The 14802-nt window shown below is 44.8% G+C and overlaps 1 protein-coding gene across 8 annotated transcripts in view; it reads left to right on the top strand.

Moving 5' to 3' along the window:
* VIT (vitrin) overlaps positions 1-14802 on the top strand; it is a 53498-nt gene that overhangs the window by 31801 nt on the left and 6895 nt on the right. For 2 of the 8 annotated variants that reach the window (XM_058020697.1, XM_058020705.1), the window contains 6 exons: positions 1986-2024; positions 2126-2182; positions 2790-2852; positions 6933-6980; positions 11371-11433; positions 14066-14213. In XM_058020697.1, the coding sequence (XP_057876680.1) occupies positions 1986-2024; positions 2126-2182; positions 2790-2852; positions 6933-6980; positions 11371-11433; positions 14066-14213 (418 nt within the window). The remainder of the gene's footprint in view (positions 1-1985; positions 2025-2125; positions 2183-2789; positions 2853-6932; positions 6981-11370; positions 11434-14065; positions 14214-14802) is intronic. The other 6 variants (XM_058020703.1, XM_058020704.1, XM_058020700.1 and 3 more) reach the window with 5 other exon arrangements.

Here is a 14802-nt window from a genome sequence, read left to right on the forward strand (position 1 = left end):
TTCCTGGCACCAGGGAGAACAGCTGGTGTTTATTTTTGGATGCTGCCTTTCTCCCCAGGTTATCCCTGACTACTTAACCCATCAAGGGTGCTGACCAAGGTGCAGATGGCCAGGCATGTTTTGTGCACAGAGTAGCTCTTTTTCTTGTCAAATCAGTTCTCATTGTTCACAAGGTTCACTCTAAACCGCTGTTCTCATCATTTCCTGCCTCCATGCCTCCCTGCTCACCACAGAACTTGCCAACCAAGGTTTCTCTGCTCCACTACTTTGATTTTTCACATGGTTCTTGGAGTTTGCCTGGGACTGTCCATCCCCAGTTTGTTACAGACTTCTCCTAGTCCTGCTCAGCCTCCAGCTTGCAGCGAGCTCTGTTCTAATGAATACATATTCCCATGCCACAGCCTCACTGGCATCGCAGATTTGAAGGAGGAACAAGCCTTGCAACCTGGAAGTGCAATTCCAACCTTTCCACCAGCATGCTTGCCCCAGCCAACAGAAGCATGGCAGGAAGCAGCTCACTGCAGGGATGGGGGAATGTGCCTTTGGGAGCTACAGCAGGAGGGAGCAGCTCTGTGGCTCAGCACAGCCAAAAGGTGCATAGAGAGAAATCCACATTGCTAACATCAAATTAAAATTTAAAAGTGGTATAAAATACTTGGATACTGAGGTAATCTCTCCTTTACCCTCTTGTACTCTGTTTCCTCTGACCTTGTAAAGAGTGTTAGATACACACTGGGGCTCAGTCATGGCAAACATGAGACAAGGGAAGCTCTGAGACCCAGAGTTAATTTTCTACCACCCCTTTGGCATCTACTGATCTCCTGTGTGCGAAGCCTGCTCTGCACTGTCCCATACAACACTGACTGCTGCACACACAGATTTTCCCCTCTGAAATCTGAATAGTCAGTCTGGTGTAGGTGTGGCCCATCTGGAGCCTTATAAGGTTGGAGTTTAAAAGCCTTGCCAGTTTTGGCAGATGAGCCCATTACTTCCATAACAGGATCTCTTCGGCATCTGGAGTTTACAAGGTCTCTCAGGACAGCTCCTAGAAATCCCATCAAATGGTTTCTAGTGGCCTGGAAGGTTCGAGTTTGGGTCAAACACAAGCTACTTACTGTCTCCTTATTTTGCAATGTCAAGCTCCCAAGGAGCAGCAATTCCTGTTTTCTGAGACAACCATTCAAAATGGTCTTATTGATAGAATAACCTCCCAGGCCCCTGCCAGTGTTCACAGAGTCCAGTAGAACATTCCCATTGATTTCACCAGGCTTTCAAAATAATCTTTCTGGGAAAACTAATGAATAAGGGCTTGTTAAAGGATAAGTTTGTTAACAGGCTTCTTAAGAAAAATTAATGAAATGAAAGGCATGATTAAGGACATGGTTTTCATCTGCAAATGATTTCAGCCTTTAGTATTTTTGAACAATGGGAATTTAATAACCCAATCACCTTTAAAAAAACCTTTTGTGGAGAAGACATGTCAGACACATGCATTCTCCCACATTATTTTCCCATTGTCTCATTACTTACGGTCTGCCTGCTTGCTCATATCCACTTAATCTCTGCAGAATGGGTACTATCTGGTCTAGGGGGGGTGTTTTGGGGTTAAAACCTTCCTCACACAACCAGGACAATTGGATGGTACTGAGATAGAGATAAACACAGATCACCAGTGGGAGTGGGGGAAAGAAAATTACAAAGGAGGGCAAATCACAGAGGTAACTGCAGATCTTTTAAATGCAGACCAGAGACTTGTAGAAGTAATATCCATAACTAAAGGGAACAGACAGATCTGTATGACAGACAGAGCAAGACAGTCCTTTTTAAGCAGGCTCAAAATATATCTAAGAAACTCTATTAATGACAACTGTATATATGAACCATTAATTCTGAGAGCTATAAAGTGAGAGTCAGTGAAAAAGCTAGGTAAACTGAACTAAACATGGTGTAATAAATCACACTTTCCCACTCTGATGTCTACTTAGGACAGGTTCAGGCCGCACAAGGAAGAGGACAGAATACAGGTATGTTTAAATTTAACAACAACCAGTAGATTTGTACTGCTCAAATACTAAAAAACCTTGTGTTTAAGTTCCATGTGCTAACCAATATAATATTTTCAAAGCATTCAGGGGCACTTCCACCTCTGCAAATACCAGGAATATTTTACTACACAATACAGGTAAAGGCATTACAACCCTCCTCTATTTCTTCCCCACAGATATTTTTACCACTTACATATTCCAAGTCATGCAGTAACACACTGTTTTCCCTCCTAACCATGTTCATAGCAGGCTGCAGTGAGAGGAGATATCACAGTGGTCATTGAGTGACAATAGTGTAACTTTAAAGGAAAAAAGCAAACAAGATTGATTAAACATGGAGTTGTTCTCAAAAAAGTAGTCTAAAATCATTTATAGAGGGCTTTTATAACATTTGCTGTTGCAAAATGAGAGGAGAACGTTGTGAATGTGTAAGTGTGCAGGACTAAGGCCTGACCCAGCTCACAGGCCCTGAGCACCATCAGCATCCCAGGGCCCACTGCCAGCTGTTCCAGAGGACCAGCTAACAGCTGCACTGTGCAGCACCTACTAACACTTAAACTCTCTTGCCAGCCTCTTTCAGCCCTTTTACATTAATTCATAGTTTCCATCTTCCTTTTCTGTGTGGTTTGAAAATGTGCAGAAAGACAATGTGGGGCCACTGCATCCCCTGTGATGATGCTCCTCTCTCCTCTCCTCTCCCACTGGCATCCATTTAACCTCTTGCCTCTTTGTCCCATCATGCAGGTGCTCAGCACCAAGAACCTGTTGCCACCTTCCAGAGCGCTGCCAGCTCTCCAGTCCACCTGGGTGAGCAAGACTGCTAGCAGCAGATTTTCCACTCTGTTTAGCAGTTTTAGCAACCACAAATTAGCACTTGTACTGCACACTGTTTTCCTGCATCCTGGAGGGGGACCAGGACAAGACTCATGCACTGAACACCAACTAGCAGCTTGCTGAAAGGGAAAGGCAGAGCAAAGCTCAGTCACAGGTGACTGGTGTTTCAGGCCATGGGAATCAATATCTACAAAGTGTTTGCAATTTTTCTTATTTGTTAGTCAAAATAGGAAACAAACAACCAGCTCTGTGCAGCCCTTCAGGTCTTTGGGAGAGCTAGATCTTCTGTTCCTGTGGTTCCCAGAAACCTCCAGGCAGACAGTGAAAGTAGAGGCTACTTTTAATACTGAGAGTTGAAACATCGCCTGTACTGTTCTCTCTTCCTGGAAGTGCAATGGACCCTTCCCCAGCAAGCAGCCCAGTGAGCAGGCACTTCCCAACAACTCCCAGAGGCTCCAGAGCTCCCAGTACACACCAAACACTAAATCTCCCATGAAGGACAGCAGAGTTGCTCAGAGACACATTTTGTCTGGGAGCATCCAGGGTGGGGTGCAGGACAGGAGCTGGGTTGCAGCAAAAGGCTGCAGGGTCACAAAGCCCCACAGGAGCAGCAGAGCAGGTCCAGGGGTGGTTCCCAGGATGATCTGACAGCCCAGGCTGCCAGGCAAGCAATGGGGCAGGTCTGACCAGGTCTGACCAGCTGAGGCAGGGCACCAGGTAAGGGAGGCAAGGTCTGGGTTGAGATAGCATGGCACTAAAATTGGCACAGGTACAAGGAGCAAAGGAGAGGGTGTGCACCTCTGTGCTGTCCCACGGGTGCTTCCCACAGCCTTTTCTCACACACAGCCCTGGCCAAGGCAAGGGCTGCCCTGTACCAGTGCTGACCTCTGGCATGGGCAGCCAAACCCACTGGGAGGGAGAGACTGCAGCAGATGAAGGCAGCCCTGAGGGCTTTGGTGAGAACTGGGAATCACAGGAGGAGTATTGTGGCAGGGAAGAGCCAAGTGGTCATTCACATTGAGGTTAGAGGATGTTATTATGCAGGATATGTTATTATCTTTCCAGATAATTCCAGACAAGTAATCTCACCCAGCAGTCTCCTGGTCAAAATTACAATTTGTAGTTGGTCTAGTTGCAGCATATTTAAAATGCACTTGTCATGCGATGTACTCCCCTCCCTCACTTTTCTACTCCTCCTCATTTCAATCTCCTTCTCTTCTTTCTGTTTTCCATCTGTGTTTGTCTTTTTCATACATTTTTGTCCATACTAAATGATGTGCTGTCTAATTCTAAGGCTAGCCAAATCTTTGCCAGAAAAACAGGAGAATACTGCCGAGCCTTACTTAAATCAAAGTCAGTATTTCACCCCACCTAATTGCTTAAGGCACCTTAAGGTCACCCTAAAGTGATTATAAGGTACAAATTTTCTATCATAAATTATTCTGCTTTCTTCAACACAGAACAAGAAGGAAAAAAATACAAACATATTTGCTGTATTCCCAGTAAGTCCTGATCCTTTTTCCAGTCCAGAATGTGGCACCTCAGATGTGTTGCTTTCTAGCAGCAAACTTTTCTAACAATCAAAGGAAAATTCCTGAACAAGTCCTTGCTTTCTTGGAAAGGCAGGTTGTTCTTGATCCCACCAAGAGTGTGCAAACAGCAGAGATCAGTTCTGAGAGCTTGGCCATGATGTTGAGGGACTTCCTCTCATCAGCTCAGGCTGCCAGAAAAGTGTGCTAGGAAAATGCCTTCCCCAACACAGCAGTTACTTGTGCAATGCACATTAACTCCCTTGAAATCCCATACTCACTTAGTCTTGAATTTTCAAGAATGTTTTTCAAGGCAATTATACTGAATAATTTTGGTGGTGTCTGTCTTTTTTTTAAAGAGACCAGTCTTGGAGTATCTTAAAAATCAACTCTTTTTTAATGGGCATCTTCAAGTGAGAAAAAAAAAAAAGCCCTAGTTATAAAAATAATCATTTGACTTTCAGATATACATTCCATGGACAGCTTTCTTCATTATATGTCCAGGACAATATGCAAATATGCAAGAAATAGAGATTTATCCTGGATAAACAGGTCTATATTTTGCATATTCACAACCATCCTCCAAATTCTTGGTACTTATCTTGTGTTGTTGGTACTTATCTTCATGAGGATAGTAAACTGCCACAGAAAGTTCTAAATGGGTGAACTGAGAAGACTGGTTGAAGAAACATCAGACAGCTCCTACCCACAGGGATTTGTACAGACTAGAGTACCTGTGGACATCTGAGCTGAAGAAGTTGTTAATTGTAAATCTAGAAAAACCTCACCATTGCTCCTACTGATAGAAATCAATCTTTTTCTGCATCTGCCTGTCTATCTGAAAAGCATCTGCTTTTCAGATGTTAAAGAAGCCTGGTTTCTGAGTTTGCTCCCTGACAATGAGGTGGCAGCAGAAACAAACCTGTGACATGTGAGATGAGCACATTCCATTGTTCTGATCCTTCACCTCACATCCCTACATTGAAGAAGAGAAAAGAGGGCAAATCATTGTGCAGCTCCTCAGCTGGTCCCATCTGCCATACAGCTCCTACTGCTTTAAACAAGTTTGCCACTGCAACTCACAGAGCACCAGATTTGTACAGAAGACTCGAGAAGTGCAGGGTCTTCGTCATAATTTGCTCTCTGTCTGTTTTTTCTTTTCAGCTAGTCAGGATGAAAAGCAGCCTCATATGAATCTTCCTTTCTCACAGTCACTGGGTGCTCCTCCAGCCTGGCAGGGGGAAGCACACCTTTGGGGATTACTCACGAACTGGTTTCATTGACATTTGTTCTTCTCAGTGACAGCATTCAGGAGACCTGTTGGCCACTTTGATAACAAATGAACATCAGCCCTTCTCTGTGGGTAGGGTCCTGTGCTCTGTCCATCACCTCTAGCTCCTGTTGGTGCTGTTTGCTCAAGGATGTATAAAACTGGCAAACAACACTGCCAGAATATAGGAATATCCCTCCTGGTTTTCCTCTTGTTTCTTTTCCCATTACCCAGGCCTGCCCTTCCTTTATCTGATTTCTCTTCCTAAGCACAATCACAAAAAAACTTCTGTGTGCTTCATGATTGACTTAGCCCATTGTTGTCCTCAGTTTTTAGATCCTTCATGGGGTGTTTAAGTAGTGGTCAGCATAAGGAGGGAAATTACCCTAGGAGTGTAATTCCTACCCTAAGGGAGACCACACACCTTATTCAGCCATGAGACTCATCCGACAAGTCTCCCTCCCAAAGAGAAGATGACTGCTCCTCATGGGAAAGGCAATCTAAGGACAAGCTCAGTCTCCCTAGGCTGGAGGACACTGGCCAGCCCATGCACACCTTTGTTGAAGCCTGTATTGTACTTCACCCACTGGCTCTGGTCAAGAGCACACCAGCTCTGTGCAGCTTATTGGGTCTCCAACAGAGTTAAATCTTTCCTTCCTGGGATTCCCAGGAACTGTTTCTGTCCTAGTGAGATGCAAGGGCATTCATCTGGCTGCAACCCAGAGCAAAACATCACTTTTGGGAACATCTGTCAGTAGGTTCCAAAAACAAAGACATTTTTGGGTTTATTTATAAGGGCAGCAATTTTGATGAAGTTATCTATGCCTAATAAGTGGAAAGCAATTTTTAGACGATTTCTTTGTATTTTGGTGGGCTGAAGGGATAGAGAAATCTGTAGGTGAGAGGTCCTCGCAGATTTTCAGTGAAAATCTGTGAAAAACAACTTAAAAAAAATATACTGCAGTCTGTGCCTCAGTATCAATGCAATTTAGAGGAACAAGACTAGTGAGGTGTATTTAAAATCTTAAAAAAGGTTAGTGCTCTGAGGGCAGTGATACAAGGCTCCTAATTATGGCTTGAAATGTGCACATAAAAGCTCCCAGGTTACTGATTTCCTCAGCTCCTAAGTTGTTAATGTAAGTATTTAGGTTATTGTCTAAATTGACCTCTCTACATTGACTCAGAGCTGTGTGATCTCCATAATTTGCACTACTATCAGTAAAAGTTCTTTTTCTTCTCTTTCATGTGTGAAAGCAATGGAAATAGACTCATGGAAACCTGGACTGAGCCTTTTTGACACAGGTAAATATTTAAGCATCTAGTAACTAGTCTGGGAAAAGTGGTTTCCATCACACATGGGTAAAGCTAAATCTATTTATTCATCAGGCTCACAACACTGGTGATAACAATCTCGTTTTAAGAAGTAATTACAGCATTTAAAATTGTAAATAAGGTATGTTGTTTACATCTTAGCAGATTATTCTGTTCTTTCGTCACTCTTGAGTTCCTGCTTAAAGCAGGAGCAGAAGAGAGGAGCTCTGGAAAGAGATGGCAGCTGCACTACAGGAAAGGGATTCCAGCTACTGGAATCCATTTGTAAATGAGAAGGTATTTTGGGAATGCCACAGCTGAGATCACAGCTTAGAGCTGCAATCAGTGCAGAACATGACAGATTATCCTGATGTCAATGTACTTAGGGGAGACATTCAGATAAGAAAAGGAGGGTTTGTGTCAAACGCAAAGAATAATGAACATAGTTGAAATTTTCTGACATTTTATCCTTCAAAAATGACAATATGGAGATAAGAATATTTTATGAGCACTGGTAAGGGAAAAAAACCCTAAATTTGTAACAGGCTCTAGTAGCAACAAGACCAAGACTTGTGCAACCGTTAATCAGGAGCAGCTTCCAACTGCAGATTTAGCAGCTCCCTTTCCTTGGGAACATTAAAGCAGACTGCACAAGGTACAGACCAATTAATGACGTGGTACTCTCCCTTTTCCCAGGGGCCTCACCATTCAGTACAAGGGATCTTTCCCACCACAGGTTTTGATGCTGGAGAGGGCTGTGCTGGTGGCCCTTGTAAAGGCCATTCCCTTGAATATTCTTCTTACTTCAAAGCCTCTAGTGTGCTTATTCAGGAAAAACTACAACACGAGGGCCAGGGTGCAGAGGGATATTTTGAGGCAGAAAATGACAGATTGCATTAAATGCAATGAAAGGTTGGGCATGGGGGAAGGGATGTTGTATTAATAGTTTCTCAGCAACTGAAGTGCCAGCACAGACTAGTGTGATAAAGTCTGATGGATTCAGATTGTCACTTCAAAGGAGTGGTTTCTGGCGTGGATGTAATCACTGCTGTCTTACTTATATGAATGGGAAGTTTAATCAGTATGGACAGCTGTGACAATCAGTGAAGGGAACTTTAATTAGCATGGTGTAGACTGCCCATGCAGCAAGCTGAAATTCCCATGTTAGTACCAACAATAAATTGGACTGGCAGAACAGGGAGGCCCATAGAGACTGACCACCTCCCCAATTAGCTGGGGAAGAGTATTTGGTGGGTGACCCAATTGTTCCACTATGCACAAACCAGCCAGCTGACCCACAACCTTCAAGACCTGATAATTGCACTGGCAAATAAAAATGAAAAAAGCAGCACTGCCTACACATGAGTTTTCCATGCTGACAAAGCTAATGTCAGCTGTACGCCTGGGAAAAGAATATGGGTTTTATGGGATGTAGATAAATGCATGAGGCAAATAGCTATCTATGAATTATCTTTCATATACAATTTAGTTGCTAAAATGGATGGCACATGTTAATTTCTAATTTCACTACAGTGTTAAATCCACCTACTTTCTGTTCTGCAAATAAGGCAAGGTGGGGGGAGAAATGCACATATGGGATACCAAGCTGGCACATGTAAGATATGCAGTGTGCAGGCTGCAGGATGAAGCGTGGCTTTGGTCTGTTGCTGAGGAACTATTATGTGTCTGTGTAATTAAAGCCTGCACTGGAATATACACAGTCAGGAAGGCAGGCTGATGACTATTTCAGGTTTAAAAAAAACCCCACAACCATTTTCATCCATGTGGTTGACAAAGAGAGGCTGTGCATGACCAAGTCATGTTGCCTTTAACTTCCACATCAGATAAACTAACCATAGACTTGCATAAGACTTGCCTTCCTTCAAAGGCAGGTTTGGTTTGTGTCAGCAAGACCTTCATGCCTGAGAGAGGTCAGAAATGTTTCCTGCAGCAGATATCACTGGATGGAACTGTTTGGTGTCACCCCTGTTCCACACTATTTTTCCTCAGTCAGGAACACGTGGCCAGCCTCAGGCAGTGCTGCCCTAGCACCACCACTCTACCTCTGCCTGCTGGTGTTTCCTCCATCCAAATGGGTTTGCATAGGCAAATACACAACACCAGGTGCACTCTTCCCTGTTCCCTGCCTGGCAGCTCATCCCCAGTGTGCAAGACAAGAGGCAGGAGCCAGCAGAGTGCTGGACAACAGCTCCAGCCATAAGAGATGAGGCCGGTCGGAGCTTGGCTTGCCAGCCTGCTTTTGAATGCATGCAGCCTGCTCTGGCACAAGAGGGCCAGCTCCACTAACTGTGGGAGAGGCTTTTCTGTCACAAGAGCCACTGCCAGGGTGGGTGGAGAGCTCCTGTTCCCAGTCCAGAAAGTATCCTGTCCAAAGTCTGGGCAGGAGCACAGGGAAGCTCCAGGCACTGCAGGCACCACAGACACGGTGACAAAAAGCAGCACCAGCCCTGGGGCTCTCCTACCCTGGCCAGACATAGCAGGGAAATTCTCAAACAAAGCACACAAAGCAATCACCAGCTCTTGCTGTAAACAAAGTAGGGCAACTCTCTGTGCTCTTTGCCTGCTTCACTCACAGGCAGCCCCGTGGGTTCCCATACAAGGCCAAGCCCAGTGCTCCAGCCAGCTCCACATCCTGGCTCTAGCAACAGGCAACAGCAGATGCCTGGGGGCAACCAAAGCAGAGTGAAATCACTGCTTTGGTGCTGCTGTTCGCAGCTGCTCTTTGGTCCCTGCAGCAGAAACTTTCTGCGCTGGCAGCTGAATTTCAAACTGAGAAGCCAAAGCCCCCCTGTCTGGTGCGGATGCTGCCGTGTGCTGAAGCCTCCCTGCAGGGATCGGGTACCAATCAGGTCAGCGTTTCACCAGGTCCTGCACACTCAGCCTTAATACAAACATGGCCCCTCACCCAAAACTATGTGCAGCTTTCAGCATGCAGCTAGAAGGACTCAAAAATGTTGTATTTGACAATTATGAGAGGTAAAATTTTAGACTTAACTGGAATAGAAATGGGAGTGGTTACAGAGGGGGATGGAGCTGGTACTTCCCTCCATTTTCTTCACAGTACTCTGCCTTATTATGGCTTGGTCCTTAATACCTTCAGCAACCAGCTTTGGCTGTCACATCTTCTATCATATTTTCATGGTGACCTTGCCTGATGTCCCTTTACAAACACTGATGCTCTCATGCTTGTCTTGCTCATGGCTGGCTGCTGTGGAGAGACAAACTCTGTGGTACCTAGTAATTTCTCATACTTTTCTTTATAGAGCTCACACTTTCTAAAATTACCTTTTCACTGTGTCTCTGAAGTCAGTAATCTTTCCTCAACTTACTTGGTGATGAAGATTTAAGGCAGTCTTCCTCCTAGTTTTCTTTAAAAATCTAACATGCAGTTTACAAAAACAATAAGCTGTTCTGCTGTTCTTTAGACTAACAGCTTTCTTGGTGAGTGTTCAGTTGTAGCTTGTCTGATCATTGCTGTCTCTTTTGAGGATTATCCCAGCTAAATCCCCTTAATCTTGTCATGCTTTACTGAAAAGACACAGTTCTTTGCCCTTGCTTGGAAGGGAGATGTTGGACTGTAGGAGAGTCTTGACAGACATTCAAGTCATGAGCGAAGTTCAGCATTTTTAGACCTTCTGACTCCAGCCTGATGGTGTCCTGAGTCAGTATCTTTCACAAGGACATCAACTCATCTTTTCAAGGCTGCTACCACCCAAATACTTCACTAGAATCCACTAGTGACCCACGAGACTTTCCCTTGACTTAACCATAGCTCTGTACCTGTTTCTTTTGTGCTTTGCAAAATAACCCAGACTTGTGGGGGCACCTGAGGAACTGTGGCTTGCTGTAATGAGCTGGAGTCAGCTGCTGCCTCTGCTCTCCTCTCCAGACAGAAAACAACATGATAAATCTGTGGCTTATCCTCTTCAGACATTGTGCAGCTCATTGTAAGGCACAGTGGGCCAGTGGGGTGGCAGGGCTGGTTTTCAGGAGATTGCTGGGAGTCACCATCCCACACCGTGGCCACCAGCCACGCTCAGCTCCTGAGGAGCCCACCACTTGTGCATGATGCTCCCAAGCCCTTGCAGTTAGGAAACTGACTCCCAAAGGGGAACACCTCAAAGCAGGTGCTAGGAGAGATTTTGGTGGCATTTCTAGAAATGTCTCTGCTCTTGTTTTACCCCAACAGTGATGTAGATGAAAAAAGGTAAGCTCCAAGGATGTCCTCCCCATCCCCATTTCCCCCCCACATCAATCCTCAGGCCAGGGGGTCTCTGCAGTGACCCTGTTCCCCACTTCCTTAAAGAGCAAGGGCACCTACCAAGCACATACTGATAGAGCCTTTCTTTTCTCTGTTTAGGCTTCAGTTCAAAGGAAGAATTGAATCCAAAGCCACTGGAATCCATCTCCCAGGGGAATCAGAGTATGTACTTCAGAATTAACTTTATAATTAAGCAACATTATTGATTACATATTGCTAGAATGCATTCAAATTAAATAGCAAAAGGTAAGTTTTCAAGAAAGTCTAAGAAAATCCAGGGGCACATTTTTCCCTTGCAGAGAAAAAGTGAGCACTCTCTGCTGACCCCTCATACACAGAACTGGCTTTTGCTTCTACAGGGAAGGAAATAACAGCCAAAATTTAGCTTACCTGGGCTCGAGATGGTGGCTGCTCCCTACCACCACTTCCTAGGCAGTATCAGCTCCAGGCTCCCAGCAGAGCTTCTTCACTCAGGTACTTTGGTGCCAGAGGACAGCAATCCAGAGTGCTGCAGAGCAGGCTCCCATGGCTATGCTGTGTGAAGGCACCTTCCCACAGCAGTGGGTGGGAGGGAAAGAAATCACCTGAGAAAGGTCCCCAGTGCCTGCCACAGCCAGAAGGGAGAGGATGCAGAGGGATCATCAAAGACCACACAAGTTCAAAGAAGAAAATGCAGGTTCCCCTACTCTGAAATCTTCTACAGTGCATTAAAAAGGTAGATTTACTCATTATTCCATCTTTAGTTGAGGCCCAAAGTAGCACAAGAAAGAGAAAGCAAGTTCTTAATGGAGAGATGGAGTTGCCTGCCACCTCTTCATTAGAAGCCACCCCAAAGAGAAGGTTCACCCTTCCAACAGTGCCTGGGTCCTCTCTTGCCCATCTTTGGGCAGCTGAACACTGTCTGGACTCTTTTCAGTAACTACTGAACCAAATGTCTATGTATTCCCAGGCATTCCTCTTAATATTTGAAAAATTATTTTCCCTATCAAAGATGTCAAATACACCTGAAACTGATATAGAAATAAGGGAAAGAAGAAAAAGGGAAGGATCTTCCCTATAGACACCATTGCCCTGCAGAAAAGCAGAGCTTGGTGCAGTGGAGGCACCAGCAAGGACAGCTTTGTTTCCAGCATTTAAACTGAAATAAGTCACACCAGAAACAAAATTTTCATCCCACTGATATCTCTAGGACCATAAAAGTCCTGTTTCAGATCTTTCCTCCCTGCAAATCAGAACATGCTCACCTCCCTATGAAGCACCCTAGCCTGTGCTCTTGCAGTGTCCCTCTCGTGTCCCAGCACTGAATCGGAATCCTCCCCAGAAACCAAGTCTGTCTGTAAGTGTATGTAAATCCTTGCCTCCCCAGACCCTGCTGGCTAACAAACTGCCCACTTCCCACATACAGATCTCATGAACTAGTTCCCTTTGAAGGACAAGAAATTCAGGAAAACTTGGCTGTTAATTGAGGTATTTGTTGTGGGTTCCCGACCTTGCCTCATGTGCTGCGAGCGGACTCGGTTCTCAGTCACGCTCCTGTAATTCAGCATTATTAGAATTAGAAAAAAGAGACAGCTATGGGAGAAAAAATTGAAGGTAATGAGATGGGAGGCAGTTGCATAAGCCACTAAGAACAATTGGTGCTTTGTAGCCTTCGGGCTACCTAATGATTAAAACACAGTAGTTTGAACAGTCTGATTGGTAGGAGGCATCATCAGAGGGAAATCAAGAGATGGGGATGACCCAGATGCTGGAGGGGGAAAATGTTAATTAGCACTCTAGTTAAGTCAAATTTTGATCCCGCTCCGGTTGCAGACCAAAGTGGTGAATGTTTCACCACTAACTTAGAGAAACGTGAAAGCAGGTTGGCAGAGATGAAGACAGCATTTGCAGCACAAAGATGAGGTTCATCTGTGTAATTAAAGGGAAGAGTTTGTTTGGGTACAGGCATACCTTTTATAGAACATTGCTTTCAGCCCAGAGAGGAAACACACACAGCACACTGCTGCTGCTGCACACACGGGTACAAGGCTACAACCAAAGGACAGCCCCCACTCAGTCTGAACATCCCAAACAAAATCACCATCCTTGATGTTAGCTCCAGCCCAGAAGGAAACTGATGAACAATTCTTATTCAGAAGTGCAGGGCTTACAGGATTGTTGTCAGTAATCCTGGATTGCAATCGCTTTGAAGAGATCTCATAGTGTCCTTCCCCTGAGGCACATCCCAGGCATCACACATTTCAGGAACTTCCCTCCCTTCTGAGACACATTAACACAGTAACTGTTCCTGTTATGTCTATTACATCAATTAAGTCCACAAGAGTGTCACCAAGGAAATGCCCATAGTTTGTGCTGTGCAGGTGGCCACAAAATCCAAAAACCAAGGCTGGTTTTACAAACTCTCATCACCTCTGCGCTGCAAATAAAGTGTGCTGAGCCCAAGACATGGCTCTGAAGGCACAGGATATACAAGTCAGCTTCCTCCAGAGGGGCTCACCTCCCTGACCCCCAAAATGCAGTGCTCGCAGACTGACTCCTGTAAAAAGATTCTTGCCCTTTTGTCACACAGTCAAGCTTAGATGTTGTATGGGACAAAGTCATGCCAAGAACTGTTTACCAACCAGTAGGACTTCAGCTGCCAAATGTGACTTGTCCTTGTCAAAGGCGTTTTTATAGAGTTTACACAGCAGGACAAGTCACTGGATGCAGAGTTTTTAGGCCTTTGCTGCTTGCAAGAAGCACAGCAATCAGAAAGCACTAAAAATACTTTCGGTGTTTCTTTATCTCTCCTCAGATTGCAAGGTTGATTTGTCCTTCTTAATGGATGGGAGCTGGAGCATTGGCAAACGCCGCTTTCAGCTCCAGAAGCGGTTCCTTGGTAACGTGGCTCAAGCCCTTGGCATCGGCAGTGCAGGTCCTCTGATGGGCATTGTTCAGTATGGGTAAGAGCTTCCCAGACATTCCCATTGCCACAGGACATGACTGCACACTCTGGCAGCTGTAGCTCTGTAGCATTCCCATTCTCTAAAAAAAATACCTTCGCCCAGGATTTTTCTCCAGGGAAGCTGAGAAGCCTCAGAGAAAAGGAAAACAATTCTTATCTCATTTGCTTCTCCTGTGTTGTGCTCATGTGGAATGTGTTTGGAGATTGTTTACGCACAGGTGATGTTTCATTGTTCATTGTTTCATTGGATTCTGGTGTGAGCTGTTTTGACTCTTTGGCCAATCAGTGCCAAGCAGTGTCGAGACTCTGGAAAGAGTCACGAGATTTCATTGTTATCTTTTAAACATTCTGTAAGTATCCTTTCTGTATTCTTTAGTACAGTACAGTATTATTTAATATAATATAGTATCATAAAGTAATAAATCAGCCTGCTGAGAACATGGAGTCACATGCATCATTCCTGCCTTCGTCAGGACATTTCCCAACAAATACAATACATCTCTAAGCTGATATGTGCTAAAGGCCTCACTCCAGCTTGCAATCAGGATCCAGGTAGCACAGATCAGCCCTGTGGCTTTTGTGTTGTA

Source organism: Melospiza georgiana, chromosome 3 (assembly GCF_028018845.1).
Source record: "Melospiza georgiana isolate bMelGeo1 chromosome 3, bMelGeo1.pri, whole genome shotgun sequence".
Classification (NCBI taxonomy): Eukaryota; Metazoa; Chordata; class Aves; order Passeriformes; family Passerellidae; genus Melospiza; species Melospiza georgiana.